This window comes from Aulonocara stuartgranti (genome assembly GCF_965226115.1).
Source record: "Aulonocara stuartgranti genome assembly, chromosome: 15".
Lineage (NCBI taxonomy): Eukaryota > Metazoa > Chordata > Actinopteri > Cichliformes > Cichlidae > Aulonocara > Aulonocara stuartgranti.
In genome coordinates this window covers 2680821-2708231 of record NC_138951.1, presented here as the reverse complement: position 1 = coordinate 2708231, position 27411 = coordinate 2680821, and the positions used below count along the sequence as shown (strand labels likewise).

General features: G+C 43.3%; 2 protein-coding genes across 4 annotated transcripts in view; one reads left to right on the top strand and one right to left on the bottom strand.

Annotated features, from left to right (window-relative positions):
• nrxn3b (neurexin 3b) overlaps positions 1 to 27411 on the top strand; it is a 324595-nt gene that overhangs the window by 130619 nt on the left and 166565 nt on the right. The window contains exons 10-18 of one of the 3 annotated variants that reach the window (XM_082505625.1): positions 844 to 1047; positions 2630 to 2656; positions 3800 to 3919; positions 4310 to 4422; positions 5200 to 5468; positions 5836 to 6026; positions 6796 to 6969; positions 7757 to 7783; positions 9859 to 9978. In XM_082505625.1, the coding sequence (XP_082361751.1) occupies positions 844 to 1047; positions 2630 to 2656; positions 3800 to 3919; positions 4310 to 4422; positions 5200 to 5468; positions 5836 to 6026; positions 6796 to 6969; positions 7757 to 7783; positions 9859 to 9978 (1245 nt within the window). The remainder of the gene's footprint in view (positions 1 to 843; positions 1048 to 2629; positions 2657 to 3799; positions 3920 to 4309; positions 4423 to 5199; positions 5469 to 5835; positions 6027 to 6795; positions 6970 to 7756; positions 7784 to 9858; positions 9979 to 27411) is intronic. The other 2 variants (XM_082505626.1, XM_082505627.1) reach the window with 2 other exon arrangements.
• On the bottom strand, positions 15664 to 20990 carry LOC309689324 (uncharacterized protein). The gene is made up of 2 exons (XM_082505628.1): positions 15915 to 20990; positions 15664 to 15757 (listed from the first exon to the last, which is right to left on the bottom strand). Exon 1 carries the CDS (start codon positions 20877 to 20879, stop codon positions 16722 to 16724), a length of 4158 nt encoding a protein of 1385 aa, XP_082361754.1. The 5' UTR covers positions 20880 to 20990; the 3' UTR covers positions 15664 to 15757; positions 15915 to 16721.

The following is a 27411-nucleotide window of genomic DNA, read 5'->3' as shown; positions in this document are numbered from 1 at the left end:
TCGCAATCTTTCAGTATCTGCAAGGTCCTCCTGCTTAATGGATAGACCTGTCTTTACATTTTCCAGTGAACTCGAACTTGGTATGATTCAGACAAGGCTTGTGAGAAAGTGCTGTGGTCAGAACACCATCGTCACAGTCGAGCACAGAGGGGGAAAGATTATGCTTTGGGGCTGTTTTTCTGCTAAAGGTACAGGATGACTTCATCGCACTCAGGAACCAGTGGAAGAGGCCTTGTAAATCTTGGATGAGAACCTTTTTCCGTCAGAGACAGCACTGAAGATGGATGTAAATCCAACATGACAATGACCCAAAACATACTTCCTACTACATTTCTTGTAGTTACTGAAAAACTACAAGAAATGTCCTTGCCAACACAGTTTTCTGCTCCAATTATTAAGCAGTCAGTGACCTGCAAATCAATTCATATCCTTTATGTAATTTGATTTTCTAGATTTTCGGTTCATATTGTGTTTCTCTCCATTAAAATGAAACTGCCATAAACATTAGAAATTGTTCATTTCTTTGTGAGCAATCTTACAAATTCATGCCGGGATTAAATAAATATTTCTCTCACTGTATTTGTTTACTTTCAGGGCACACGGTTTTTGTTTTTTTTTGTAGATTTCATCTCCTGGTGCATAAACAGCTGTCTGAAGGAGGTGAAACATATGGAATGATTTGATTTGTGCCATTTATCATGTTATCTCTTGTTTTTGCACCCACGCGCTTGCCCGTGTCACTTTTGCTAATTAAATTAAACCCGCTAATTAAAGGTGTAATTAATATTTATGCCGAGTCGAGATCAGCATTTGAGCTTTCTCGTGTATTTTTTTCCCCCACAGAGGCGTCAATATTGTCTTATGACGGGAGCATGTATATGAAGGTGGTGATACCTAACATCATCCACACTGAGGCTGAAGACGTCTCCCTCCGCTTCATGTCCCAGCGAGCGTTCGGCCTGCTCATGGCCGCCACGTCTCGTGAATCTGCAGACACGCTGCGGCTCGAGTTGGACAGCGGAAGGGTCAAGCTGACGGTCAACCTAGGTATCGTATTAGCCGTCACCTCTCTTCCAGTTCCTGGGGTGGCCTTCCTGTTTCGGTATTTCTGTTCTTTTTGTAAAGATTTTCTTTATGGTCCAGACCTTCTCTCAGACCTAACACATACTAAACCCGTTTTGTAGTTTGTCTTTGTAGTTGCATGGATTGTTTTTGACTTGCCTGGACTGTAAGTTTTTATGCCTTGTTGCGAAGATGTCTTTGTAGATTTTATATCCATCAGTCTAACTCTTAACACACTTATCCATGCACCGCAGCACATCTTTTGAACTGGTCGTAGATCACTTTAGTCATGCCCATTATTGTGCACAAATGGATTTTCTTTCCAAAGACACACATTTCACTTTTGAATGATTTCAATAGATGGCATCTCTGACACATGCGTTAATTCAAATACACAAACACTTCACTTTATCTTCTGCCATCTATTCTCAACTGCAGGTAGGCGTTACTGCATTGTAGTGCTGCCCTGATAGTTTGCATTTTTATCATGTGGTTTGTTTCTTTGTCCGTTTTATTTGATTTGATTTCCCTCATGATAGCAGGTTCATGTTTCCCTCCATCCATTAGTAACCCTTGGTCTAGCTGGCATCTCCCATGCCTTGTTCAAAGATGGCACTCACCCCTTCAAAGGCCCAGAGCCTGCGGCCCGTCTGGCAAACAGCCCGATGCCACGGCACCTAGCTCGCCTGCAGATGGTGGCACGAGTGGTACATTTAAGTAGAGTGCAGGCCTTTATACCAGTAAGGCTGGAAGAGATAGACTTGACAGAAAGAATATGTCTTCTGGTAAAGTATTTGAACATAATAAAAGCTAAAAGTATAGAACATTTGTAGAGAATTTTCTTGGTCATTTCTAGTTTATGTTTGAATCTGAATCCAGTGTTATTGAAAATTCAGTTTAACTCATGTAGCTCATTTTCCACAACTTGCGTAGGATCCTCTGAAAGGGGGGGTCTTAAGGCCTCTGTGTGGTGTTGGTGCTGAGTGGCACGAGGCTGTTTGCACCCACTTTTCTGTTGCGGTTGACGGCACATGACCAGCCTGGTCACATGGATTTCAACCCGCACCTGACCATCACAGGCTCAGTTTTCCCCCTTAGGTGTGGATTTGAATCTAAGATTCTTCTTCTCCTGGCGTGCCATCTAAAACGGCTTTGTTTCATACAACTAGTACAGTATTTTGGACTCTGGGTGCTGGGTTGCAAAATCGATGTGGCCAATAAGTTGCAAGTGACCATTTTGAAACATGATGGGTTTTTAGGGGGGAAATGACACAGGTTTAAAAATGGAGAATAAAAAGCTTCAGATGGTTTATCCAGAGCAGTAATATTGACCCGTGTTGGTCCAATATTGCTGGGTACAGTAATACTGATTAAAAGAATTGGACTGGGGATTACTTTTCCAATGCTAATATAGAAACGCTTAATGTCAGTCGCCAGCTAAGCTAAAATGGTCGCCAGTGTCATGTGACCGTCCCCGGAAGGTGGCTTTTTTTGCTCTTGGATGTCTGCAGCTGTAACCTTGAAGGATGCGATTTCATCTGTCACTTATTCTCCCCTCCCCATCTAGACTGTGTCAGGATAAACTGTAACACCAGTAAGTCAACATTCTTCTTCTGCAGCCTTCTTCCTTCAGTCAATGTTTGATTGTAGCCTGTGTGCTAGATGTAGAGGCAGGGATGTGTGAATGCAGGGGACTGAAAAGAGGATTTCTCAGATAAAAGGGGGGTATAGCCAAAGTTCAAAGCTATGCAAATCAGACTTAATGTGCTCTATATATGTTAAATGGCCCATGTTTCCAATTTAATTCAGACACTAGTTGTAAATGGTTTTTGTCGGTTTGTATCTACTCGTCTTTTGCACTTTCAGACTTTGTGGGCTGTATTGTTTCTCAATTACCCCGTAATAGATTGCAGTGTCTCTTTTTCCTGTTCTTCTTATTTAACACATACTGCAGAATATGGGTTTATAATGCGAAGTACAGCTGGTGTCAGAAGTCATGCTGTTATTCATTAAAAGGACCAATACTTTCAAAGTGCTCACAGTCTTGTAGAAAGGACAAAAGACAGAACACAAAGAGTCCTTCAGCTGTGTGTGTGTGTGTGTCTGTACTGAAGTGCTACATTATAGATGCCCTTTACGTTGATAGCTGCAGCTGTATATGTAGTTCTTATTATAGTAAATAGTGAATATAATGAAGCATTGTTAGGTTTGTGCATTTATGATCAGATATGTTCAGGATAATAAAATCACCAATTGAAATTTGGATTGAACCAGCAGCCACAATGCAGCAGACTCTGCTCTGAATCAGCCGCTCTGGCCTCTTCATCGGCTCGATGGGGCTGCATTGCCCCCTCGTGGTTACTTGGATGAATTACTTCAAACTAAAGCGCTCAATTAAAAGTCACAATAAAAAGTGTGTTTCTGGCAAAGTGTAAATTTAAAAATGATTGAACACTAGAAAAAACACTGAGTCTTTGTATGAGTAACAGCATTGCTGCCAGTTTGAATAACTTTTTTCCTCTGCTGTGAAAAACAAAGCAGATTTTTTTGTAAGTATTTTCTTTTTTGTTTGAGTACCTCTAATCTCACTTAAAGCTCAGATGGAGGAGATGTTATCTGTATGTCGCGAGGAAGAATGCTTGGTTTGAAATTGAATTACTTTATTTATGAAAACAAAGATTTGGTTTATGCTTGTGCCATCCCCGCTGTCCCTTCACTAACTAACCCTCATCTTCAGGCAAGGGCCCTGAGGTTCTTTATGCTGGACAAAAGCTCAACGACAATGAGTGGCACTCAGTGCGAGTGGTCCGCCGCGGTAAAAACTTCAAACTCACTGTGGATGACGACATGGCGGAAGGTAACGCTCTTGTAATGCATTTCTTTATTGTTTTGCTGAGATATACCAAACGTACATGATCTCGCATCTTTTTTCTTTGTTTGTTGGGCTGAATAATGTGCTTTTATTTCTACTGCTGATTTCGTTTCATGAACAGTTTACATAGAAATTACACATAGTGTGAAGAATTATGCCTTTCTTCACTGGAAAAGGCATGCCTGTTGCTTTTATTCCTAGTATTACTCATCCAAAACATTGTAAATTATGAATATCCTGGAAGTAAGTCGTGCTGGGTATGAGAGTTTTTTTCATTTTGTTCCACTGGCATTCATTATCCACACAACCAGGGCGTCTCGCTTCCTGCTGCTGGGTCATTCCCTTTGCCTCTTTTTCCTTTCTCTTCCCTCCCAGGTCAGATGGCGGGTGATCACACTCGTCTCGAGTTCAACAACGTGGAGACGGGTATCTTGACTGAGAGACGCTTTGTTTCATCTGCTCCTTCACCATTTATTGGTCATCTGCAGGTATTAAGAGCTTATCAGAAGCTCGTGTCCTGTATTATTCATTATATAATTCAAAGTCAGCAGCGGCATGTATCTGTGAGAGGAAATCAAGCATAGCTTGCAGGCTGATAGCAGATGATGTAGCTGACACAATAGGTGGCTGCAAGCCGCTTTGCAACCCACATCCACCCAGCTCCTCAACAACAGATGACATATTACATTATTCTGTCATAATTTATTTACCAAATAAATTTTATTTTATTACTCTGAACTTGGAGCTCTGAACATATTAACTGAGGCTGCTGGGTTTTTTGTAGTTGCTCTGAGGATGGGAAGGTCAGACTTTGGGGCAAACTTTGGTCAAAATGCTAAAATCTTTGCTTTTATAGAAATGATCTGTCTGTCTAATGTTATGAGTCGCTGTTATGGGTCAAGTTCATTCCAATGGAAGCAGCAAGTAGCGGTGAGGGTGTACGTGTATTTCGATTTGTTTTTTCAGTTTAGTAGATTTTATTTACCTCATTTTAAGACCTGCTAATGACATTTTTTAATATGTTCTAATATGTAAAACTTTAGAACTTGAAGAGGGTGTACTTTTCTTCACACTATAATTAATGTAAGGTCTGCTGTCAGTGCTGTGTGAGAACCACACCAGTCATATTTTATTCCTTGTGTATGTTTTTAGAGTTTATTAACTTGCTATGATTCCTCCAGTCTTCGGTTGAGGTCTCTTGGCAGTTTTGCTCACTACACAGTCGTGCTTCACAGGTAGTAATAACAGCACCATCTCTCCCCCAGAGCCTAAAGTTCAACGGTATGCAGTACATTGATATGTGCAAGAATGGCGACATCGACTTCTGCGAACTCAACGCTCGCTTCGGCATGCGTTTCATCATCGCCGACCCCGTGACTTTCAAGACTAAGGGCAGCTACCTGGGCTTGGCCACTCTTCAGGCGTATACCACAATGCACCTCTTCTTTCAGTTCAAAACCACCTCACCTGACGGTTTCATCATCTTCAACAGCGGAGATGGGAACGACTTTATTGCCGTGGAGCTGGTTAAAGGGTGAGTGGGACGAGCCGTGTTCATGTTTTATTCAGCAGTTGGAGTCCAGATATGGATTATACATTTTAAATAGCAGGGCTGATGTGGGTACAGTTGGTACCTTAAGGCTTTATGAATTTAACAGAGAAGCCCAAACAAATTGATCCCAAATCTCCTTTTGCACATAAACACGATTGTGCTGGGAAGAAGATTGTTTTCTCTGTCAGTTTAACTCCGATTAGTGTCAGAGCAACGTGAGGTGATTGTGAGAGTTTTTCCATTAAAATTTAATCCCTATTGCAAGATAAAAAGAGACCTAGTGCACACACAAAATACCCCCCTCCCCAAATACTGATGTGTTCATCTGCTCCTTCTTCTTCTCTGCCAGATTTATTCACTATGTCTTCGACCTGGGAAATGGGCCCAGTCTGCTGAAAGGAAACAGTGACAACCCACTGAATGATAACCAGTGGCACAATGTGGTCATTACCCGAGACGCTTCCAACACACACACGCTCAAGGTGGACGCAAAGTCAGTCACCCAGAATGTCAACGGAGCCAAGAATCTGGACCTCAAAGGTACCTGATCTCACCTTTTCATCAGCTTTTTCACCTGAAATAACATTATGTCTTCATCTAAGGTAAATAGCAAGTAAATAAAAGCACAAATGAACAGTTTACTCACATAAGTATATACACTATACCAGCGGTCCCCAACCCCCGGGCCTCGGACCGGTTCCAGTCCGTGAGTCGTTTGGTACCGGGCTGCGAGAGTTGAGGCTCAGGTGTGAAATGTCTGGTTTTCAGGGTTTTTATCGGTTTTCAGCGTTATTTTGTTTTCGTTTTTATCGTTTACTCGGTTTTCCTGGGTCTGTTCACGTGTGTTATGAATAAATCTTCTTTTTTTCGGTACCGGTACAAGTCTTATTTTGTTGTATTTATCCGCGACACCTTAAAGGCCGGTCCATGAAAATATTGTCGGGCATAAACCGGTCCGTGGCGCAAAAAAGGTTGGAGACCGCTGCTCTATACTATGAGTCAGGGGTTACCTGAACCTAGAGTTACTTTTAATCCAAAAAAGGTTTGTAAATGAATTGTATCAAAACAGTTCAATATCAGATTATTCTTTTAACCTGCACCAGTAACGTCCTGGAATATCTTGTGGATATGCTAAAAAAAATTATGTTTTTCAAGTATTTTATGTGTATTTCATTACATTTAGACAAAGTCAGCCCACAATTGCTGGCTGGAGCTAAATAGTGACACTATATGACAAATCGTACCACTCTTCCTCTCGGCAAGAAAGTAAACAACAGTGATGTAATCGCATATTTTCCTCAATTTTCAGGCGACCTGTTTATTGGAGGTTTGGGACCTAACATGTATCAGAATCTCCCCAAGCTGGTGGTTTCTCGGGAGGGCTTCCAGGGCTGCCTGGCCTCGGTTGACCTCAACGGCCGTCTGCCAGACCTCATCAGCGACGCCCTTTTCCGCAGCGGGCAGATCGAGCGCGGCTGTGAAGGTACAGATGGCCTACAGCATAGGAGATTCCTGACCTGCTGCGTGAGATTTATTAGACTAATTAGAGAGCTCTTCTGTAGCCCCCCCCTAAAGCCATTTGCTGGCACCGTTAATCCTCATTCTGCTTTCCTTTGCCAGGTATTTGTCACATTTTAGGATAATACTTGGAGTAGAATTTGTCAGTCTGTTTATCTAATATCAGCTTTCTGAGCTTTTGTGTTGCATTCGTATATTTAATGATAACAATATGTTGTAACCTCAGGAACAATTCTAGATTGCTTTACATTGTAACTCATTTAAACCGAGCACTTTTCCTCCTAAAATTCACGTCCTAAGGCTAAACTAACGTATTGCTGTTACAAAATATAAACGAGCTGCTGCCAAGGTTGTATTTTTTACAGTAAAACAACCCATAGCTCTTTTGACCTATATCTAAAAATTTAGTGCTTAATAAATACATTTTCCCATGCTAATGCTTCAACTGTATTGAAATGGAATTGATTATTCATGCATATGGAAAAGGTTACAACACATTTCCTCTAGAGGGCAGCAGAAGATTAAGATAACAAACACTGCCATTATGGTGAACTCGTATAATTTAACACCTTTATTTTTAAGCAGCTCAGCCCTCACTAAAAAAAAACCAGTCAGCGCCCCTCGCCTGCTGCCACAGTAACAAACTTGTACAAGTTTTAAGAAAACTAACGATGCTGCTCCCCACTAACCTCTACTCTTGTTTTCCGCTCTGCTCTGTTCTGTTTGTTATTTTTCTTTCTGCGCTAACAAAGTTGGTTTCACCAAAGCCGACCTGCAAGGTAGAGGGTTAAACTCCGCCTCACGGAGGCCTGCTCGCCTGAAAGTCTGCTGTGTGCAATGCATCGTGGGTGTCACCATGGCAATAAGGACCCCTTTGTGTGCTGCAGAGGTGGCTTGCTCTCTGAAAAAAATAGACAGAGAATGCTGGCAGGGCAAAAATGAGTAATCAAGCAAGTGTTAAATTATTACTTTTTAAATTATTTGTACTTTTTTATACCACAGCGCGGCAGCAGTGTGATTGTAACCACATCTGATCAGATATGTAGCAGAAACTGGCAAACTCGGCTTCTTTCAGGAACACATCTGATAACGTTGCGCAGCGACTTGGAGCGCACGTGTAATTAAAGGGAGTAAACAGATCGGGTCAGATAAGTGATGGACTCGTGTCGACGGTCCAAAAGTCTGGTTAAAAGCAGAGGCAGACAGTTTGTGGGAGTGCTGTGTTCTTGAATAAAAATGCCAGTTGTGACACATTGCAGGCTGGCGCAGACAGCAGAAAGAGGCTGTCGCAGCACATCTAAACACTCAGTGTGCCGCTGATGGATCAGACCTCTCTTTCTGTCTCCATTTTTTTTTTTAAATAAAAAATCCATCACATCTGCTGCTTTACCCAGATGAGTGTTGCTATTATTTTTTTCCAGAGAGGAAGCAGCCTGCTGCCACAACACTGGAGTTCAGCAAAATCCTCCATCTCTAACAAAACAAGCACCGATGTGTTTGATTCGCGCTGATGAGCCGCTCGTGCCCGTGCGGTCTCTGGGTTGCCTGGTTGACCACCGTTACTGTCCATTACACAGTAAATGCACTTTCAGCTGGCAAACTTGCTCTGTTTATTCCACCTCAGATGTCTTCTTCTCCTTCTTTTCACATTGTCTTGCACAAGACAACTGCTCTTAAACTGTGTTTACTTGCATTTGTCTGCCATGTATTTGGACTGTTTATTTAATTTTTGCTTTATTTAATTTTGTTTGTTTCTCTACGGTTATCAGAAGGGTTACTGTCAAGTTTTTCCCCCCCCCTTTTGTCTGTCTAGACTCTCACGGGGTGGGGGTGGGGGGGTTGTTTATCTCGTTATCTATGCTGTGCGCTTGTCCTTATCTGCATTCCCTCTCAGTAAAAGTATTCAAAAGTAAGAGCTATGTGTGGCGTGTAGAGGAATAGCAAACACACATCCAGTTTGACTTTGAATACCCTCCTCAACTCCTGTCTGACTGAAGTGCATACACGAGGATATGCACTGCGTGTTCTCGAGTACTCTTTCCGTTTTCTCTTCGTGAATTCCGTCTGTCCAGTGTATCCAGTGTTCGCCGTGTATTCTCTCGCAAGTATTTGTCAAGGAAATGACCGGGCTCGCTTTTTTAATGCCATTTTTTTTGTCTGTTTGTTTTTTAAATGTGGGTATTGTTAAATGCAGTTTTGAATCCATGAGCCGTCTGCTAGGAGGTTTATGTCTTGTCTTGCCTGTTTTATAGAGGGAATGCAGCGAGTTTTACTCTGATAAAACTATTTGGAAACATGTTGGAATGAAATGAAGTGCATGCGCGTCCACCCGCACACACTACCAAAAAGAAGGAAACTTAACAGTGTCATCACATTAGCCCAGACGGGGGTCCAAGTCATTTGCAGCAACGTGTCTTAAGTGCTAATCGGAGTGCATCGCACACGCTGCAAGCGGCGTCTTCTACAGCACTTTTTGCAGTAATTAACTGAGAGTATATGCTGATGTTCCCCCCAACCCTGCTCAAAGAGCGTGAAGTCGACGCTGCGAAAACCTGGCGCCTGTGCGTCGCCTTCCCAGTGCTACAGCAGCTTTACCCAGCAGGAAGCAGGATTCATCAGGCAGTATTTTTTAAACTGCATTCGCACTGCAGGTCAGGCCTCGTGTGACGACACTGTTTGCTCCTTGTTTTTTTCTTCGAGGCCCACATGGTGTAGACCTGTCTTTCTAGAGTGCATTCCTTCTGCATGGGTCCTGCATTGTTTAGCCTCAGCGGTCAATCTTATCGTTGCTTGACTGTGCACCTGTGGTATCTCTCTCTCTCTATGTTTCTTCTCCCCTTTCACCCTTTTTCAGGGCCCAGCACCACCTGCCAGGAGGACTCATGCGCCAACATGGGCGTGTGCATCCAACATTGGGAGAACTTCACCTGTGACTGCTCGTTGACGTCCTACTCGGGGACCTACTGCAACGACCGTGAGTGCTGCTGGCTTTAAGATTTTTCTGCATTTGCCTTACATGTGCATTAAAGGGGGACTCCAGAGAGAAGTAGAAAGCCTTTAAAGGACAATGCCTCATGGGCTTTGAAGGACAGTTGATTGAGGAAAATTAAAATATGGAAGGCTCAAAGCCAGCTCATCTCCACAACAGTGTTATCATGTGGAGGTGCAGCACAAAGTTGATGGAATCCTCCTTTAACACATGATGCACGAGGTGCACAGAACAGCACAAAACTGCACAATACTGCAAGGTTACAGTTCATAAGTCGTACCATTATACATTCTTATGCACATGCACATTATTATATTTCACACTCTCCATGCTAAAAACTGGCTCGACCCATGAACTCACGCCGTCCTGTGTGCAGCACTGAGAGCCGCATCCTTGACTCAAGGACTCGTTGGTTCAGGCCTGTTAAGTTAAAGCTTTGTTAAAAATGCTGCATGAATTCGGAGCTGAGAGTGTGTTGTGATCTTTAAATGAAGCACCTGAGAGATGCCGGCAGTTGTTAAGGGCATCTATTTTTTTGCTTTGTTGCAGGTGCTTTGACGTAACAGGTTTGCTTGATGTCGTGAGCTTTCGCGGTTCGGGCTCGGGAGTTAGCCCGACCGCAACTGATGATGTGTAAAATATCCACTTCTGCCTCAATCGCCTTTTCATAAGCGTCCTTCAAATAGCTTTCGCTAAAGACGAATTGCGAGTTTGTGTGCGTGTGTGTCTGAAAGTGAGGGAGAAAAGGGATCTCTTATCCCCATGACGACAAGGGACTTCCCCGCAGTAATCACGGTTGGCGGTCTTTCATTTAGCGTTTAATAGTGGGGGCACAGCGCTGCTGGGCCAGACTAATGAGGTGGTGGAAGCTGTTAGGAGAGCTGCTATCTGTGAGTGCTGGCATCCCCTAATCATCCAGACCTTTCTGATGTCAGGCCCGGCTGCTGTGTATGACTTTATATCTCTCGGTTCCACATTTCTTTCTCTCGCTTTTTTTCCTTCTCTCCTTCTCACTTCCCTCTCTTTCACGATCCTCTGACGCAGTGTTTTCCACACGGGGGCCAAACAGCCGACCTCAGCTCTCACTCGGTGATGGGAACTGAGTGTTTATGTGTTAATTAGTGATGAGAAGCCCTCATTAATTCCCCCCCGGCGCTGCCCGGGATGACATAGAGGGAGGTCTCATTGATTTCATATCAACAAAGATGTAATTCTTCTTGAGACACAGGCGCTTTTGACGGTGACATATTTTACATCTTTGTGACTCTGCAGGTTTAGGTTCGCCTGCTTCTTTTGGAAATAGATGTGCACTAATATTGACTAGGCTGTCCAAGCGTGTAATAGTATTTTTAGCCGTGCGGTATTAGTCTTAATGAGAATTTCGTGGCTGATTTTCTTTCTTTGCGTAACTCTTTCGAGCAGTTTCTCTTTACTTGTTTATGGCAGAAAGGAGATGAAGAGAGGTGAAAGCCAGGCAAACAGGCACGCTGCTGCGGGAATACTCCAGTGCATTGGAGTTGTGCTCGTATTGCACAAGTGTGCATGACTCCGTCTGCCTGAGATAAAGGGTCTCGTTTACTTTTCTCGGATTGAGCCAATCTTCCGACGTCCACTCTGATGCCTTTGCTTCCTGTGAGGTTTCTGGAGCCCCTACAGAGTAGTCACGTACCACCAGGTGGCAGTAAATCCACAAGCTGGACCGCACACCGTCTCCCTGTGCTGGGAGAAAATGAGATGCAATCCCCCGAGCATGAAATCAGTTTTCCTGTTATTTTCCTCCGCTGCTTTGCCTCTTGTCGTTCTCTCTTTCTCTATACATCCCACTGTACCAACCCACAGCCCTCTCGCTGGCTGTAGTTATTGATCACTGAATGAATAATATCTTCCGGACATTGCAAGAATCCAGTGTATTACATGTACAATTTGTGATTACAATACAGGCATGTTGCCAACAATTTTCTTAAGTCCTTGCCTTTGTGCGTGCATGTGTGTTCCAGGCATCTTTTATTCAGCAAGCGCAGCGTGAGAGAGGGAGAAAGATCTTCTAATTAACAATGTGGGAGTGGAGCTTCTCCCTCGGTCTCTCTGCCTCTCCATCTCTCTTTCTCCAGCAGATAGCTGCTAGCAAATATCATTAATTGTCTGTTTCTGTGGCTTCATCTCTACCCATTGTCCAAATGAAGAAACTTGAATAAAGTAAAGTGAACACTTCTGCCAATAAAGCCACTATTTGCGATTGTTAGCACTGAGCCTCTGTGCCCTCTTCTCCATCATAGCTAACAGGTCGCTAGGTGGTGGAAAAGATGAAAAAAATAAAGGGGAAAAAAGCGCCTCAGCAGGCGAGAGCTATCCACACTGCTTCCATTTATTCCTGTGTACCCTTGCAGCCTGCACATTGTGACTGCACACCTTCACTTATGGGAACGTGACTGTGGAAATTCAGAGGGCTCTTTGCACCTCGCAGGCTGTTTTCAAAGCCTCTCGGACAATCTGTAGGTACATGTTGTGCCCAGCACTGCTTTAAAAAATGGTTGGGGGGTTGGAGGGGGTTTATCCTGCTGGGTTCTGGCTCACTGCTTTTGTCGTGCTCATTTCCATCTCCTTGTCGTCTCACATCCTTTCCCCTTCTTCTGCTCCGCTCTGCTCTCCTCTGCTTTCGGAGCGGACCCTCTCCACGTCTGGTTCCGTGAATGCCGCAGAGTTTCATTTAAATCCAAGGACATGAGAGCTTTGGGCCAAGCAAGAGGAGCAATCGGACACTCCTCTTCCACATCCAGAGCAATTACTCAACTTACGTAATAGAATTATCTCTGCAAAGGTCGCTGCATTGTTCTACTGTCAGGGGCATGGTAAACAAACAGAAAGGAGAAGTGGAAGAGGGAGCAGGAGGCGGAAGACAGGGAGCAGAGCACTGTTCGCCAGTTTGACGCTCACATCAGTAATTGCACAGATAGATTTAGTGATGAATTTCACTGTCAGTGCTGTGATTCCTTCAGAATCCCTCTGCTCCAGCTTTTAGCCAGTGTCCTTAATTTATTTTTCCAAGGCATGCACAGAGGGTTGCGACCATATCTGCCTAACTGCTTACACAATTGACAACAAAACAGCTTTATTACTTCGTTCACTATTTATAAGAAAATAATCATGGCGTTTGCCACGTATTCATTTCTCCTCCGCTTGCTTAGCAGAGGAACAAAAGAGGTCGGGGCACAATGTATTTGCCTGCATTCACAATGTTCTAGTGAGTGGAGAATACACAATAACCACGGCATTTTCCCACTATTTACTGATGTATCTGCTCAACAGTATTAAATCCCGAGGGGTAGGGGGGAAACGGGGGCGGCCACACAATGCAGCCTTTCACTTTGATATGACGTCGATGATGAAGTGATGAAGGGTTTTTAGAATGAAAAAGCAGGTGAACGTGCAACACACACCCACGTGCGCACATGGAAATACCATCTGTAGATATGTGAGAGCGTCGTGTGAATATTGAAAGGATTTTCATCGGAGCATTTAATATTTTATCGTGCTGTCTCTGTAAATAGGATTGAGTAGCTCGAGCTGGCCGGGGCCGGCCAACAGGTGTGGAGCAGGGTTTGTTATGCAGCGCCCTCCGACAGCCGTTGGAGCTTGGCTTGGTTTCAGCTGGGCACAGATGTAGCACCTTTACATCATAATGCATGGACAGCGATTTCAGCCAGCAAATGCATTCGATTTGAAGATGAATCGGAAAGGTGGAAACGAGCACGCCTTCTTTCATCTTCATCTCACAAAAGCCCGTGTTTTCATGCAGAGTTTGACAGCACCTTTCTGGTGAAAGAGGGCTTATAAGTGGAGCATAGCAATACGAGAACATTTGCCTATAAATACCACAGGTGGATCAAAAATGGGCCAAAAAGAGCTCTACGGAGAATGATTTGTCCTCAGGGCACAACCTATCCCAAAAGCACACTTTGGGAAAAAAACTGTCGTAGTATTTGAGGCAATCGTTTTAGCTAGAAATGTTCACGTGATTCAGCAGCCATGTAATCAGGTGGCTTAAAGACTGCCTGCAGTATCATCGAGGTTTGGGAGGGGGGTTTAGATGCCGCTTTGAAGGAAGTTGTTGTTGTGTAGCTGTGGCTCGAGGAAAAGTAATTGCCCGACATCAGCCCAGTGGAATTGCCTGAAACACAAAAATACAGAAGAGTGCACAAACATAAAGTTGCTCCTTCAAGGTTTATAATCTCCTTTCCGCTCTCCATCACTTTGTCACTCGGCTTCTTTGTCCTATAATATCTGTATTAGAACCAGAACTGCATGTCCAGCCCCGGAGGTCGTCTAACGAGCTGCCCCGCTATTGGCTGATCAGGCTAATGATGCTTGCTCCAGCACTGCATCGTGTCACTGTGATAAGACTGGATGTCACTCGTGTCAGTCGATGTGTCACCGTCGTGCTCAGAGCCGCGGTATAATTGGATATATGCAACGCCGTGGAGCCTAAACGCCCCGGGGGCAGAAGAAAGAGAATGGATAAAAAGATGGAGGAGAACAGTGGGAGATGTTCATCCTCATGAGTGTCAGTAAATGGATGTGTTGAAGAAATATGCACTTTTCCATATTCATACATTTACAAAGTATTGCTGTGGTTCTGAACCATTACTTGTTTTGTTTTTTGTTTGCAGAATTATCATAAAGAGCTTCCAAATGTCAAGTGAAAGGTGACGCTTGTGATGACAAGCCTACAAGTTTCACCTGATTGTGCACTTTCCCTTAGCTCAGCTGTGCCATTTAGCTGCTTCAGCTCGTTGTTTGGCCGGCTACAGAACTTGGGTCTCATTAAAGGTGCCCTGTGGAAGTTAGTTGGGGACTTGGCATCTTTTTTTTTTTTTTTTTACTTTTTACATTGTTTATACTGCTAGAAGTCAATGTCACTTTTTTTTGCCACATCAGCAAAGTATGAAACCAACCAAGCGTCTGTATGTCTATCACACTCTACATCCCACCCAGACTGCAGCAAAACTGTGATTTACATCTGCTTTTATTCCAGAAAAACATCATCTTTTTAATTGGCATTCCAGCCACTTCCATGTAATCTCAGAAATCCAATACAGCTATGCTACTGTGTAACGCGAGCTCAGTCTCAACATTCAAGTCAGAACGTGACTTTTCCATCACTTCCTCTCTTCTTGAGAGAATCTTGCAGAGTGGCAATGGCAGATGTAGTTAAAAGTAGCCCCCGACGTTCTGGAATAAATGTAATTAATTCATTAAATTAATGAATAATAGTTTAATTCACGCTACAGTGCTGCCACTTGTAGCTTCGTAGCTTCCACTTATATATCCCTCTATACAGAAGGAAGCCTTGAAAATGCTGAGAAAAATACTCGTTTGCTTCTCCTGCATGGCAGCTTATTATTGATAAAAATCAGATCTGAGCAAAAAAATCTGAATTTAAAAATGAGTCTTGTATCAAAAAAAGCAAACTGCAGCCTTTATGTGCTTCAAAATTAATTACTAGCTAGTAAAGAGATGGCTCACCGGTGCTGTGGATGGGACGTTGATGCCAGCCCTGGCCAAGAACTAGAAAATGCTTAACTAGCCATATATATATGAGAGTATGTCTATGCTGCCCTCACGACACGTGACCCTGTGAGGTTAGACAGCTAGCGAACAAAATAGAGGAGATCTTCCACACAAGGCTTGCTTTTCTTGCTTTTAATGAAGATCCTTTAAAGCCTTATCTCTCTCAAGGCTTCTCCTTGCTATTTCTCATTTGTAACTGAAACATACAGAAAATGAAAATAAATTGCTAGCTAACACACATCTTAATGACAAACTTACTGATTAGCCTAGCTTAACACGTGCGTTACATTAGCATCGCAGTTCACTCCATGTAAACACATATAAAAGTTATCTCTGAACATATTAATACTCACAAAGACGAACGTTTCCCAAGGTACAAGCGTGTAGGGCACTCTTAGCGTGTACATGAACTCGTTCACTCTTTTAATACTGCCGAAGCACTTTTCACGGCATTAACGGAGAAAATACGTCAAAGATAGGTTAATGATCAGAGCGCTCCCTCGCTCCCATTTCCGCACATAGAATACAAAGATCACTTGTGATAACGATGTCTCACTCTGAGCAAATTACGAACCCATACATTTTAACTGTTTTTAGCATGAATCACTTATAATATTTCTTAACTTTGAACTTATTTATCACTTTGCTTATGTAACTTAATCAGACTATGCACTAACTACTGACTTTTGACCAAAAGGCATAACACTCCCCGCTTGATATACACACATTATATCACAATAAACATCAATACAACATATTCAAACATCATTTAGCATTGAAGAATATTCATTCAGTCTCTGCAAGCAAAACAACAATCTCTGAAACTGGTCTGAGAAACATTTTAACAGTCCCATCTTTTACAGTCCGCACTTCCACTTTTCGGACCTTCTTGTCGCTGCTGGGGAATGTTTTTACTATTAGTCCCATGGGCCATTCGTTCCTGCTGGCTTGGGGGTCCTTTAGCAGGACCACATCTCCTTGTTTGACATTAGGTCTAGTCTCTGTCCATTTTGCACGACTTTGTAAGGTGGACAAATATTCTCCTTTCCACCTTTTCCAAAAGGTATCAGCAAGGTGTTGAACATGTTTCCATTGTTTCCCAAACAACTGCCCTGATGAAAAGTTCCCAAGTGGAGCAGACACAGCACTCATCTTCTGCGTTAGTAGCACTGCTGGAGTGAGTACTGCAGGACTGTCAGGGTCAGTGGATTTAACTCACTTGGTACATAATGCCATTGACTCGGATGGGTGGATGCTCTAATGCGCGTAACCCTGTTGGCAACATACATGTAGAATCGTCTGGAGGTGTTGTGTATGTACCCCAACACAATCCTACTGTCTGTGTAAAAAGTCACATTGTCTACTTTAATGTCTAACTCGTCTCTGATGAGCTCAAACATTTCCACCGCGAGCACAGCAGCACATAGTTCCAGGCGTGGTACAGTGTGTGCGGGGCGGGGTGCGAGTTTAGACTTCCCCATCACAAACCCAGTATGACACTGTCCTTCACTGTCAACTGTACGCAGATAGACTACTGCACCTATAGCGACAGTGGAGGCATCACAGAAAATGCAAAGTTCTTTCACTTTCGTTGTGCTTAACGTACCTGGGCTGTAGCACCTTGGTATTTGGAGGTTCTCAAGGGCTTGCAAAGAGTCTTTCCATAAGTCCCACCTCTCCTGTTTCTCAGGGGGTAAGAGTGTGTCCCAGTCTTTTCCATCAGATGACAGTTCCCTGAGTAATGCTTTGCCCTGCATTATTATGGGAGCAGCAAATCCCAAAGGGTCATAGAGGCTATTAACTGTCGACAATACTCCCCTCCGTTTGAATGGTTTGCTCTCATTTGACACCTGGTAAGTGAAGCTGTCAGATTGTAGGTTCCAACAGAGTCCCAAGCTTCTCTGAACTGGAAGAGGGTCTACTCCTAGGTCTAAATCTTTCAGGTCCTTTGCACGATCCTCAACAGGGAAAGCTTCCATGACTTGACTGCAGTTTGATGCCACCTTGTGGAGGCGCAAGTTAGACTCTGCCAACATGTTTTGCGTTCTTGTGAGCAGGTTGATTGCTTCCTCTGGCGTGGCGACTGATGTGAGACCATCGTCAACATAAAACTGACGCTCAACAAACTGTCTTGCATCAGATCCGTGTTCTCGTTCTCCCTGCTGTGCTGCCTGTCTCATGCAGTAGATGGCAACAGCGGGTGACGGGCTGTTTCCAAACACGTGGACCTTCATTCTAAACTCAACTATGCTCTTTGTAATGTCATTGTCCTCATACCACAGATAACGCAGATAATCTCTGTGGTCTTCGCGCACAACGAAGCAGTAAAACATTTGCTGCACATCGGCTGTCAGGGCTATGGGCTCTTTGCGGAAGCGCAACAGCACTCCCAATAGGGAGTTGTTCAAATCAGGTCCGCCAAGAAGCACTTGATTGAGCGAAATTCCATCACATTCTGCACTTGAATCAAACACGACTCGTATTTGTTGTGGCTTCTGTGGGTGGTATACCCCAAACGTGGGCAGATACCAATGTTCTTTATTTAGTGGCAGAGGAGGGGCAGGCTCGGCTTGGTCGTTATCCAACATTTTCTGCATGAATTGGATGTAGTGATCTTTCATTTCTGGTCTCTTTTCCAAAGTCTTTCGGAGAGAGCAGAGGCGTTTTAGGGCTTGTTCTCTGTTGTCAGGGAGCCTCCTTCTCTGTGAGCGAAAGGGTAAAGGTGCAACCCAGCTGTTCTCTTGGTTTTGATAAACTTCACTGTCCATTATTGTCAGGAATGCTCTGTCGTCGATAGACATGGCTTGTTTGTTATCACCCTCAGATCTAACAAACACAGAGTGTCCCAAATTGTCTGTGATGCAGGTTGCATTCATAGTGACCCCATAATTCTCTTTAACGTGAATTGTGTTTGGGCAAGGCTCAAAATAGGATGCACGTCCATTATCTAAGGTGTGTGTTTTATAGACATTGACCTCTGACTGACTGTGCACTTTTCCTAGACACACCTCCCCCACAATAACCCAACCCAGGTCTAGCCTTTGGGCGTATGGTGCATCATTGGGTCCGTTGATTTGCTCACGTACCTTATGGACCCTGATGACGTCCCTTCCAAGGAGTAAAAGGATTGGGGCGTGGTGGTCGACAGGTGGGATGTTATCTGTCACTGGAAGAAGATGTGGGTGATGCTGGGCAATCTCTGGAGAGGGTATTTCAGATCTATTGTCCGGCACAGAGTCACATTCAATTAAAGGGGGTAGCTGGATGTTGACTTCTCCATCCAAAGACTCGAGGAAGAAGTTTACAGCTCTCCTACCTGAGGTTTGTTCTCTGCCAGAGCAAGTCTTTAAGGTGTATGGAGTGGGTTTGGCATTGATTTTGAAAAGGCTGAAAAACTCTGACTTAACCAGTGACCTGTTGGACTGATCATCTATTACTGCGTACATTTTTATAGCTCTCTCTTTTTGGCCTGCGGGATACACTTTGACCAAACTGATCTTAGAACATGAACGTGGGCTATCACCTTGGCCACATACCTCTGTGCACTTCGACTCGACTGAAGGTGAGCTCTCGATTTGCTCTTCATTGTCGTGGTTTCCTGGTGTAGTACTCTTAGGGGCAAGAGTAGGACCAGGATGCATTGCAGATAAGTGTTTGAGGCTGTCACATTCAATACACTTAACCATTGCTTTACAGTTTTTTGCAATGTGTTGGACAGACCCACAGCATCTGTAGCATATGTGGTGCTCTTTGAGATAGGCTTGTCTTTCTTCAATAGGTTTGTCTCTAAAGAGCTTACACTTTTTGAGTGGATGTGGTTTTTTGTGGATTGGGCACTGGCGATCCGGTTCCTCCATTTTCTTTGGACTGAGATTATTCTGGTCCGGCTCTGCCGTAATGTCCATTTTGTGTGCTGACACAGTAGGTTTGCGACTATATGACCTCAGTTTTTCTGTGGGAGAAGGGACATGGGTGTTGGCCTTGGACATAGCAAAGCTTGGGTCATTCCTCATTTTCGCTTGCCGCTGGACAAATTGTGTGAAAACTGAGAAAGGAGGAAATGACACACTATGAGTCTCCTTGTACTGTGTTCCTACAGTTGTCCACTTTTCCTGTAGGTTGAAGGGAAGTTTTTCCACTATTTGCCTGACTCCTCTAGCTGTGTCCAGGTAAGCAAGTCCTGGGAGCGCGCCATCTTGTTTAGCACACTGAAGCTCCAATAAGATGTCACTAAGTTCCTGCAGCTTAACATTGTCTTTGTTTGTGAGTTTGGGAAAGTCCTCTACCTTTTTTAAGAGTGCGTCCTCAATAGCCTCAGGTGAGCCGTAGCACTCTTCAAGGCGTTGCCAGACCATCTTCGCACCTGCAGCAGGATTGAGGGTGTGTACAGCACGAATGCGCTTAGCCTGTTCGGATGATGTTGGACCCAACCATTTTGTTAGCAAGTCTAATTCCTCTCTTGGAGACAAATTTAGGTCTTTGGTTGCGCTGATGAATGAGGTTTTCCATGCCCAATAGTTTTCAGGTTTGTCATCAAATTGCAAAAGACCTGTGCTGACTAGTTCTTTGCGAATTAGGTATTTTGCAAACTGTTGCATTTCACTTGATTCAGGTACACAGTTGTTAAGGTTGGGGGTGTGCTTTGTGGAGTTGGACCAGTACGTGTCGACTACACCAGTGTTCGCTGTTTGCTCCTGTTTCCTTTCTCTGTTTACAGGTGGTGTTTTCGTCTGAGTGTTGGTTATAAAAGGATTAGTTATTTGTGTACTGTCTTGTGCATCTACTTCATTGCAATTTCCTTTAGGAGGCTGTGCTGAGTCGTGCTGAGTGTCTGGGTAGAGTAACTCACATTGTTGTTGAACATATTCGTTAGTGCGGTGCACTGTACTGATGGGCTCAGCTTCCTCACAAAGTTCTCCGTAGAGCTCCCCGCTCTGAATCTCTGCTTCTTCATAGGCTGAGGCCTCTGCTTCAGCTGCGGCTATTGCTTTTTGGCACTGGAGGACATGTAGATGAGCATCCAGTTCAGCTCTCTGTTTCATTGCATTAGCTTCCTTTTCAGCGAAGGCCAGTTGAGCTCGTGCTGCTTGAGCTTTGGCGTAGGCCCTTGCAGCTGCAGAAGCTGTTGATGAGGATGTCCGTTGAGAACGCCTTGTCGAGGTTCTGGATTGCTGCGACTTGGTGTCGAATGGTTGAGACCGTTGCTGCGTTGTAGCTGGTTGAGTGGCAACGTCTGGTTGCTGTTCACCACCGGCTGCTTCGTCTAGCTCTTCAGCAGCGTAGTCTTTTAGGTAATTTCTTCCTGAGCGTAGACTCATGTTGCTTAAAGTAGCTCTGTATGTTTGAACCCGCTGAGTAGGCGTCTTTTCCTTCGTCTTTTTACTATGCTGCCCTCACGACACGTGACCCTGTGAGGTTAGACAGCTAGCGAACAAAATAGAGGAGATCTTCCACACAAGGCTTGCTTTTCTTGCTTTTAATGAAGATCCTTTAAAGCCTTATCTCTCTCAAGGCTTCTCCTTGCTATTTCTCATTTGTAACTGAAACATACAGAAAATGAAAATAAATTGCTAGCTAACACACATCTTAATGACAAACTTACTGATTAGCCTAGCTTAACACGTGCGTTACATTAGCATCGCAGTTCACTCCATGTAAACACATATAAAAGTTATCTCTGAACATATTAATACTCACAAAGACGAACGTTTCCCAAGGTACAAGCGTGTAGGGCACTCTTAGCGTGTACATGAACTCGTTCACTCTTTTAATACTGCCGAAGCACTTTTCACGGCATTAACGGAGAAAATACGTCAAAGATAGGTTAATGATCAGAGCGCTCCCTCGCTCCCATTTCCGCACATAGAATACAAAGATCACTTGTGATAACGATGTCTCACTCTGAGCAAATTACGAACCCATACATTTTAACTGTTTTTAGCATGAATCACTTAGAATATTTCTTAACTTTGAACTTATTTATCACTTTGCTTATGTAACTTAATCAGACTATGCACTAACTACTGACTTTTGACCAAAAGGCATAACAATGTCAGTGTTGTGTGACTGAGGTTTGGGGTGAGGTGGAGTTGTTTTCGCTGGCTTTCATGCTTTTTCTAAACTACATAATGCACAGAATTGTAGTCCGACAGAAGAGTAAGCTAGTACACGCTAAAAAGGCCAAGCATATAGCGTGGTAGCGTTACATCTCGGTTACTGCACCCAGGATAAGATGTTGAATTTCTCCCAGCATGGCAAACAAAAGCACGATTTCGACTGCTGGCTGTGGATGCACAGTGCAGCTCGGGCTTTCTGCGAGCTGCTTCCATGAGTGAACGAGGGAGATGTTGCATGGGACGGGAGAGGGAGGGAATGATTGAGTTGAGCACATTAGAGACAGTTACGATGAGGGGCATCCATCTGTTTTGGTGCACGGCGGGTAACCTTGAGGCTGTCAGAGCGTTCCCAGCATCCACCCTGTAGCCCTCACAGGCTGAGCCCAGCCACAGACACATCCATCAACACATGTTCTTAGACACATTTCAGCTGCACCAGCAACACATACAAATCACCCAATCAATACCTTGAACACACAGCCTGAACTGAAGGGTTTCGATCGGGAAGATTTTTTTTCTTTTGCAGGTGTGTAAGGTGCATGTTTGCTTTGTTGTAGTTAGAGTATTAATTTCAGATTTGCATCACATTGTCACATGCACACATACACAAACACACACATATAAAATATATAAACAAAATATACAACACTAAGATAAATGTGGATGTTTCGCTGCTGTTCACCAAGCAGCAAAACAGCAGTAAAGAGCTTCAGTTAAATGAGTGCATATAAACGGCCAACTAGCTTAATGCACAGGACTGCACTCCGCCATCTTGCTTGTAGTCACAGGAATGGATTTATGCACACTAATACAGACTGCTCATGGAGCAAACATACACGGAGCGAGCTTGGCTTTAAAATTTATTTAAGTTTTGCATCATTTTAATGGGGTCTTATCACACATATACAAATAGACATGTATGCTGCTGCTGTTTTGCTGCTCTCCTCTGTCTGAGGCTCTCTGAGGCTGTCTTAATTCTCTGCTAAAGATGTTATTACTGCACTCTAATTTTGCATAGCAAATATTTCTTAGCTGCTATAATAATGCTTAAAATTTCACTTAATGAACTCCTAATGAATACTAATCATTCAGATTGTTACTTTACCAAATTTTTACAGCCTCTATTCACTGCTTTTGCAGCTGTTATGGCTATTAAGGCATTAATTTGACTCCCATGATTATTTAAGCTCTTAAGTGTGTTTGGCTGGACTGCAGATGGTAGCGTGATTGCATTTTCTCTCATTGCTGCATTTGTCTGTTTTTGGGCAGGCTTCCTAAATTTTCTTTTTCCATGTGTCCTGTTTTTGTACAAATACCTAGTGAGCTTTAGTTTACGTATGTGGTCACAAGGGGTTGCGGATGAAGTTGTTTGTTTACCTAACAGTGGGGAGGATCAATAGGAAGCTTCTCATCACTTTCTTTCCTCGCTACACTCAACAAATGCTTGTGCAGTGTGGCGGATGGTTTGGAAAGGCCACACAAATTCAAGTTATTTGTCACTGGCCGACAGCATCCCCACTCTGTACTCAATTGCAGCAGCGAGTGTCTGCAATAACCCTCTTTCCTCCCTGCTGCTGAGGCTTCACAACACCAGTTTAGCAGATTGTGGATCAACAAGTAAGGTGAATTAGTCTGATTCTGTTCTATCACTCTGTTGTTCTCGTTCTCTCCCCTTTTCTCAGCAGTGTCATCACAGTGTCACAGTCTCTCCACTCCAAGCACTTCATGGACTTTATTTAATCAGAAACCAGGAGAACTGGATATATGTTTTAATTTGTGTTCTTCTCAGAGTCGATCTGTATGTCACACTGGGTTTAAACCAGGCTTGGATAGACTTGAAAATAAGTCGTACTGTATGTCTGATTCCTACTGACACCTTTGCACACAGGCGTTTACAAGGTCCTCTCCCTTTCAAATAATTCTTAGCACCTGGTTTTGCAATTAGAAAGGAGCGATTTCAACCAGAGGGCAGTTATTCAGTCAGTTCAGTTGCCATAGAGAGGTCACTTAGTTATTGCATCATTGTGGGAGGAAGCAGTTTGGCCCTTCAAGCTAAAACAAGAAAGAATTGGCCAAATTGCGCTGGCTGATAGCTTACAGCCATTAATTTTAACCATTTAACAGCTCTCAACAAAAGAACCCCTGAAGGGCGCTCATATGGCGAATACAGTTCTTTGAGAAGAAGGCCAGGGCGTTTAGTTTCCATGTGACGAAACTGATGGTTTTCATCAGGTACAGTAGGCATTTTAAAAGCCAATTACCTCTGACATTTTTATTTTCAAAGAACTGACAGTAAACTCTCCAGAGTGTGCAAGAGTTCAACGCACAGGAAGAGCTGGATGTACGGGATGCACTTACCTCAGTCTAACGACCCTGAAACAACAAAGACTGTGATCTAAATTATTCAATAAGAAAAGAAATATATAAACTGTCAAAGCATTTCTTTGCATTTTAGCAAATTGCCTCCTTTATGCTAATCACAGTAGGGAAAACTGTGTTTCACACAGCAGCACACACAAAAATGATTGCAACCATGTAATAATGATTGCATGTGTAATGAACTGTAGCAACAGGTTTGCTTTAAAGATGCAGAGCATGTCTGTGACCCTTTGCAGTCAGTTGCAGTTGATGTTTCACAACGGCAATAAAGTAGCAATTAGACAAAGTCTGTCTGCTATTAGTTTGTGAGCGTTTAGCGTCACGAGACACGTCACAGATAAGTTGCACAGACTGACTCTGATTGGTTGCAACATGTTTGCAGATTAGATTACAACTGTTTACAGACCTTCATCAGTTTGTTTGAGAGTGACTGCCGTCAGCCTGAGTCAGACCACAACTGTTTGGTGGCAGGTCGCCTCCCACCTGGCAACCTGTGCAACTGCCTTGCGATTGAAATTCGTCACTCAGACCTTTGGGCCATTAATTTTTCTGTCTCCTTCAATCACAAAGAGGCTGCTAGGTCCTATTTTCACTAGTGTGACTGAGACGTAATGTTTGGTCATGAGGTCTCATCATATTGCCTTGAAAATGCACATTAAAGATCCTTCATTTCTCAGCTGGCCTACCTCGAAATAGAGCAAGTTAGCCATCTTATCTTATCTTGGTAATATGTTAAAATCAGGGTTTTGCAGCATACAAATGTCACTTTCTTGGTTTCCCTTGGCTTTCACTATTTTTGTAAACATACATAATGTAGTGGGCTTATACATAGGAAGCATTAGAAGGCTAAAGGATCTCAGGCTGACATCCTATGTTGTCCTCACCCACACGAACAGCATCAGCATCTGTTAGTTTTGCTTTGAGTGTAACTTTTCAAATTTGATGTGACCCTGGGGCTGCAGTGTGATGACTTCTACTCAGATCTATTTATTGTTTTGCAGCCAATCCTTAAAAGACCCAGGTTTGTTGTCGAACACCCACACAATTCTCTTTTATTATTAATAAAGAGGATATGGGATTACTGTACTGTAGTGATTCGTATTTCAGCATGCTTTCTCTTTGCCCTTTCCAAAAAATAAGATCAAGCAGATTGAGATGGTTCATTCACCTGTTGGATGCTATGTTGTGTTCATCATGTGGATTTCTAGCACTCCTTTCTGGTACTCAGTTTATTGAGGATATTCCTTTTTGGTATCTGAATCTCACACACACACAAACTGGGGATGACTCATGTTCTATAACCGACATCTGACCAAACACTGCTTTAGTAGTTTAAAGTTGAGAAATACCACATGCTTAGTGCTTCATGCTCACCTCCTCATAATTATCAAGCTCTCAGCTCAAGTTCTCGTCCTGTCTTTGCCTATGCTTTTTTTTTTTTTATTCCTCTTTTCCTCAGCCTCTTTGCTAGATGTCAGCAATTACTGTGTCAGCAGCTTCCCAGTTCCTCACTTAGACCCCTAAAAATGGCACTCACAGACTTTTCACTGTAGATTTTACACTGAGGTGCCACAATATTAAACTATGTAGGTTCCCTTTCTGCCAGCAGCCCCGTTGACACCTTGGAGGATAGACACAAGGCTGTGGTTCTTCTGGGTCTTCTGGATGCCGGGTTGGGGCATCTGTGGATTGTGGATCCCGTGCACCGTGTAGATGTACATTTAGATCGGGTAGATTTGGGAATTAGACGAGGGAATTTGGAGGCCAGGTGACTTTATCTGAAGGGATGTTTTTTGTGGTAGCATTTTAAAGACTTGCCCACAAACATCCCTGAGCATTTCCATTTTAATAGAAGGGTCAGTGTTTTGGGGTTGAGTGTGAGTTAGATGGTCAAAGGAAGGGGTCTAGGTGTGTGAAACCCCGTCATCCTAGACTGGTTTTTGGTATGGAGGGGAAAAAAAGAGCTAGAGCATGTATTTCTGGGCATGTAAAGCTTCTGTTATCTTTCCTGTAATGAAACATTACCTTTTTATATTTTCATATATTTCCACTAAAGTGGCTCATCTTCAGCGTGCTTTAGGAATCATGACATGAAAAAAGCTTCCTCTCTAAAGGTCATCATTTATATTCATTATACAATGGCCTGGATGAATAAGTAATCCTGATTTGCTCAAGGGTTGTTGATTAATTTCACATAACAGCACTCTTACATACTATACTAAGTCCTTGTCCTTTTATTCTTTATTATCTAAATTCATGTACCTTGTTCAGGTATGGCTGCTGCTCTAGAGCAAAGGAAATGTGGATTCAGATGAATGTCGGCGGTTCCAAACATGCATATGACCACAATCAGACTTGAGTTTTGTCTTTGGACTGGAAATACATTGAGTATGAGTTACTAGAATTCACTGACAACAGTTTGCAGACAACAAAAATAAGCTAGTTAACAAATTAGCACTCATATATGTTTAGACTTTAGTTGAAAATGACTTTTAATTTTTATCTGATTATGTCTAACTCTTGTAATGTTGCCCAGTTTCTGTTCTGGCTGTGTATTCTAAATCACACAATAAATGATTGAGTTGAAATTTTTAGAGAGAAGATGAACAGAATAAGTAGCAGTAAAATGATCAGCCATAGCTTTGCCCGTGTTTTACCTTCTCTGTATTTACGTTTTAGGGACTAATGGAAAATAAGTAAACCACATTGTGTGTGCAGTTGTCATATTCATAGCAGGGCCCTGCTACAGTACAGCCCAGTCACAACCCTGCACATAATATGAAAGCACCCTCTGCTCCTCAAAGTTACTGCACCTTTCTTGCTTTCCATAGGTCTTCTTCTCTCTCGCACACACACACACACACACACACACACACACACACACACACACACACACACACACACACACACACACACACACATCACACACACACACACACACACACACACACAAATAGGACACTGATGCCATTTAGATTAGTATCCCATGTGACCAATGCTGACATGAATTTGCTGGGTGACAAGGGACCCAATTACAGCAGAGAGCTGATCGTCCACGGACCAACCGTTTCAAATTGTCTCCCAGGCGTCAAGCAGAGGGAACAGGAAAATGTGTATTATTGAATGTGTGTGTGTGTGTGTGTGTGTGTGTGTGTGTGTGTGTGTGTGTGTGTGTGTGTGTGTGTGTGTGTGTGTGTACTGTATTTGTCTGTAACTGTGTCACTCTGGTTTCACATCTTTGAGAGAGAGGCTAGGATAAACACCAGGGTCAAATACATCACTGTGGCTAAGAGTAACTCAGAGTGACTGCTGTCAGTCTTGAGATGACAAATACAAGTTATGAGCTGACACACAC

Excerpts from the sequence above, each read along its gene's own strand:
- LOC309689324 (XM_082505628.1), bottom strand. The coding sequence starts at position 20,879 with ATGAGTCTACGCTCAGGAAGAAATTACCTAAAAGACTACGCTGCTGAA.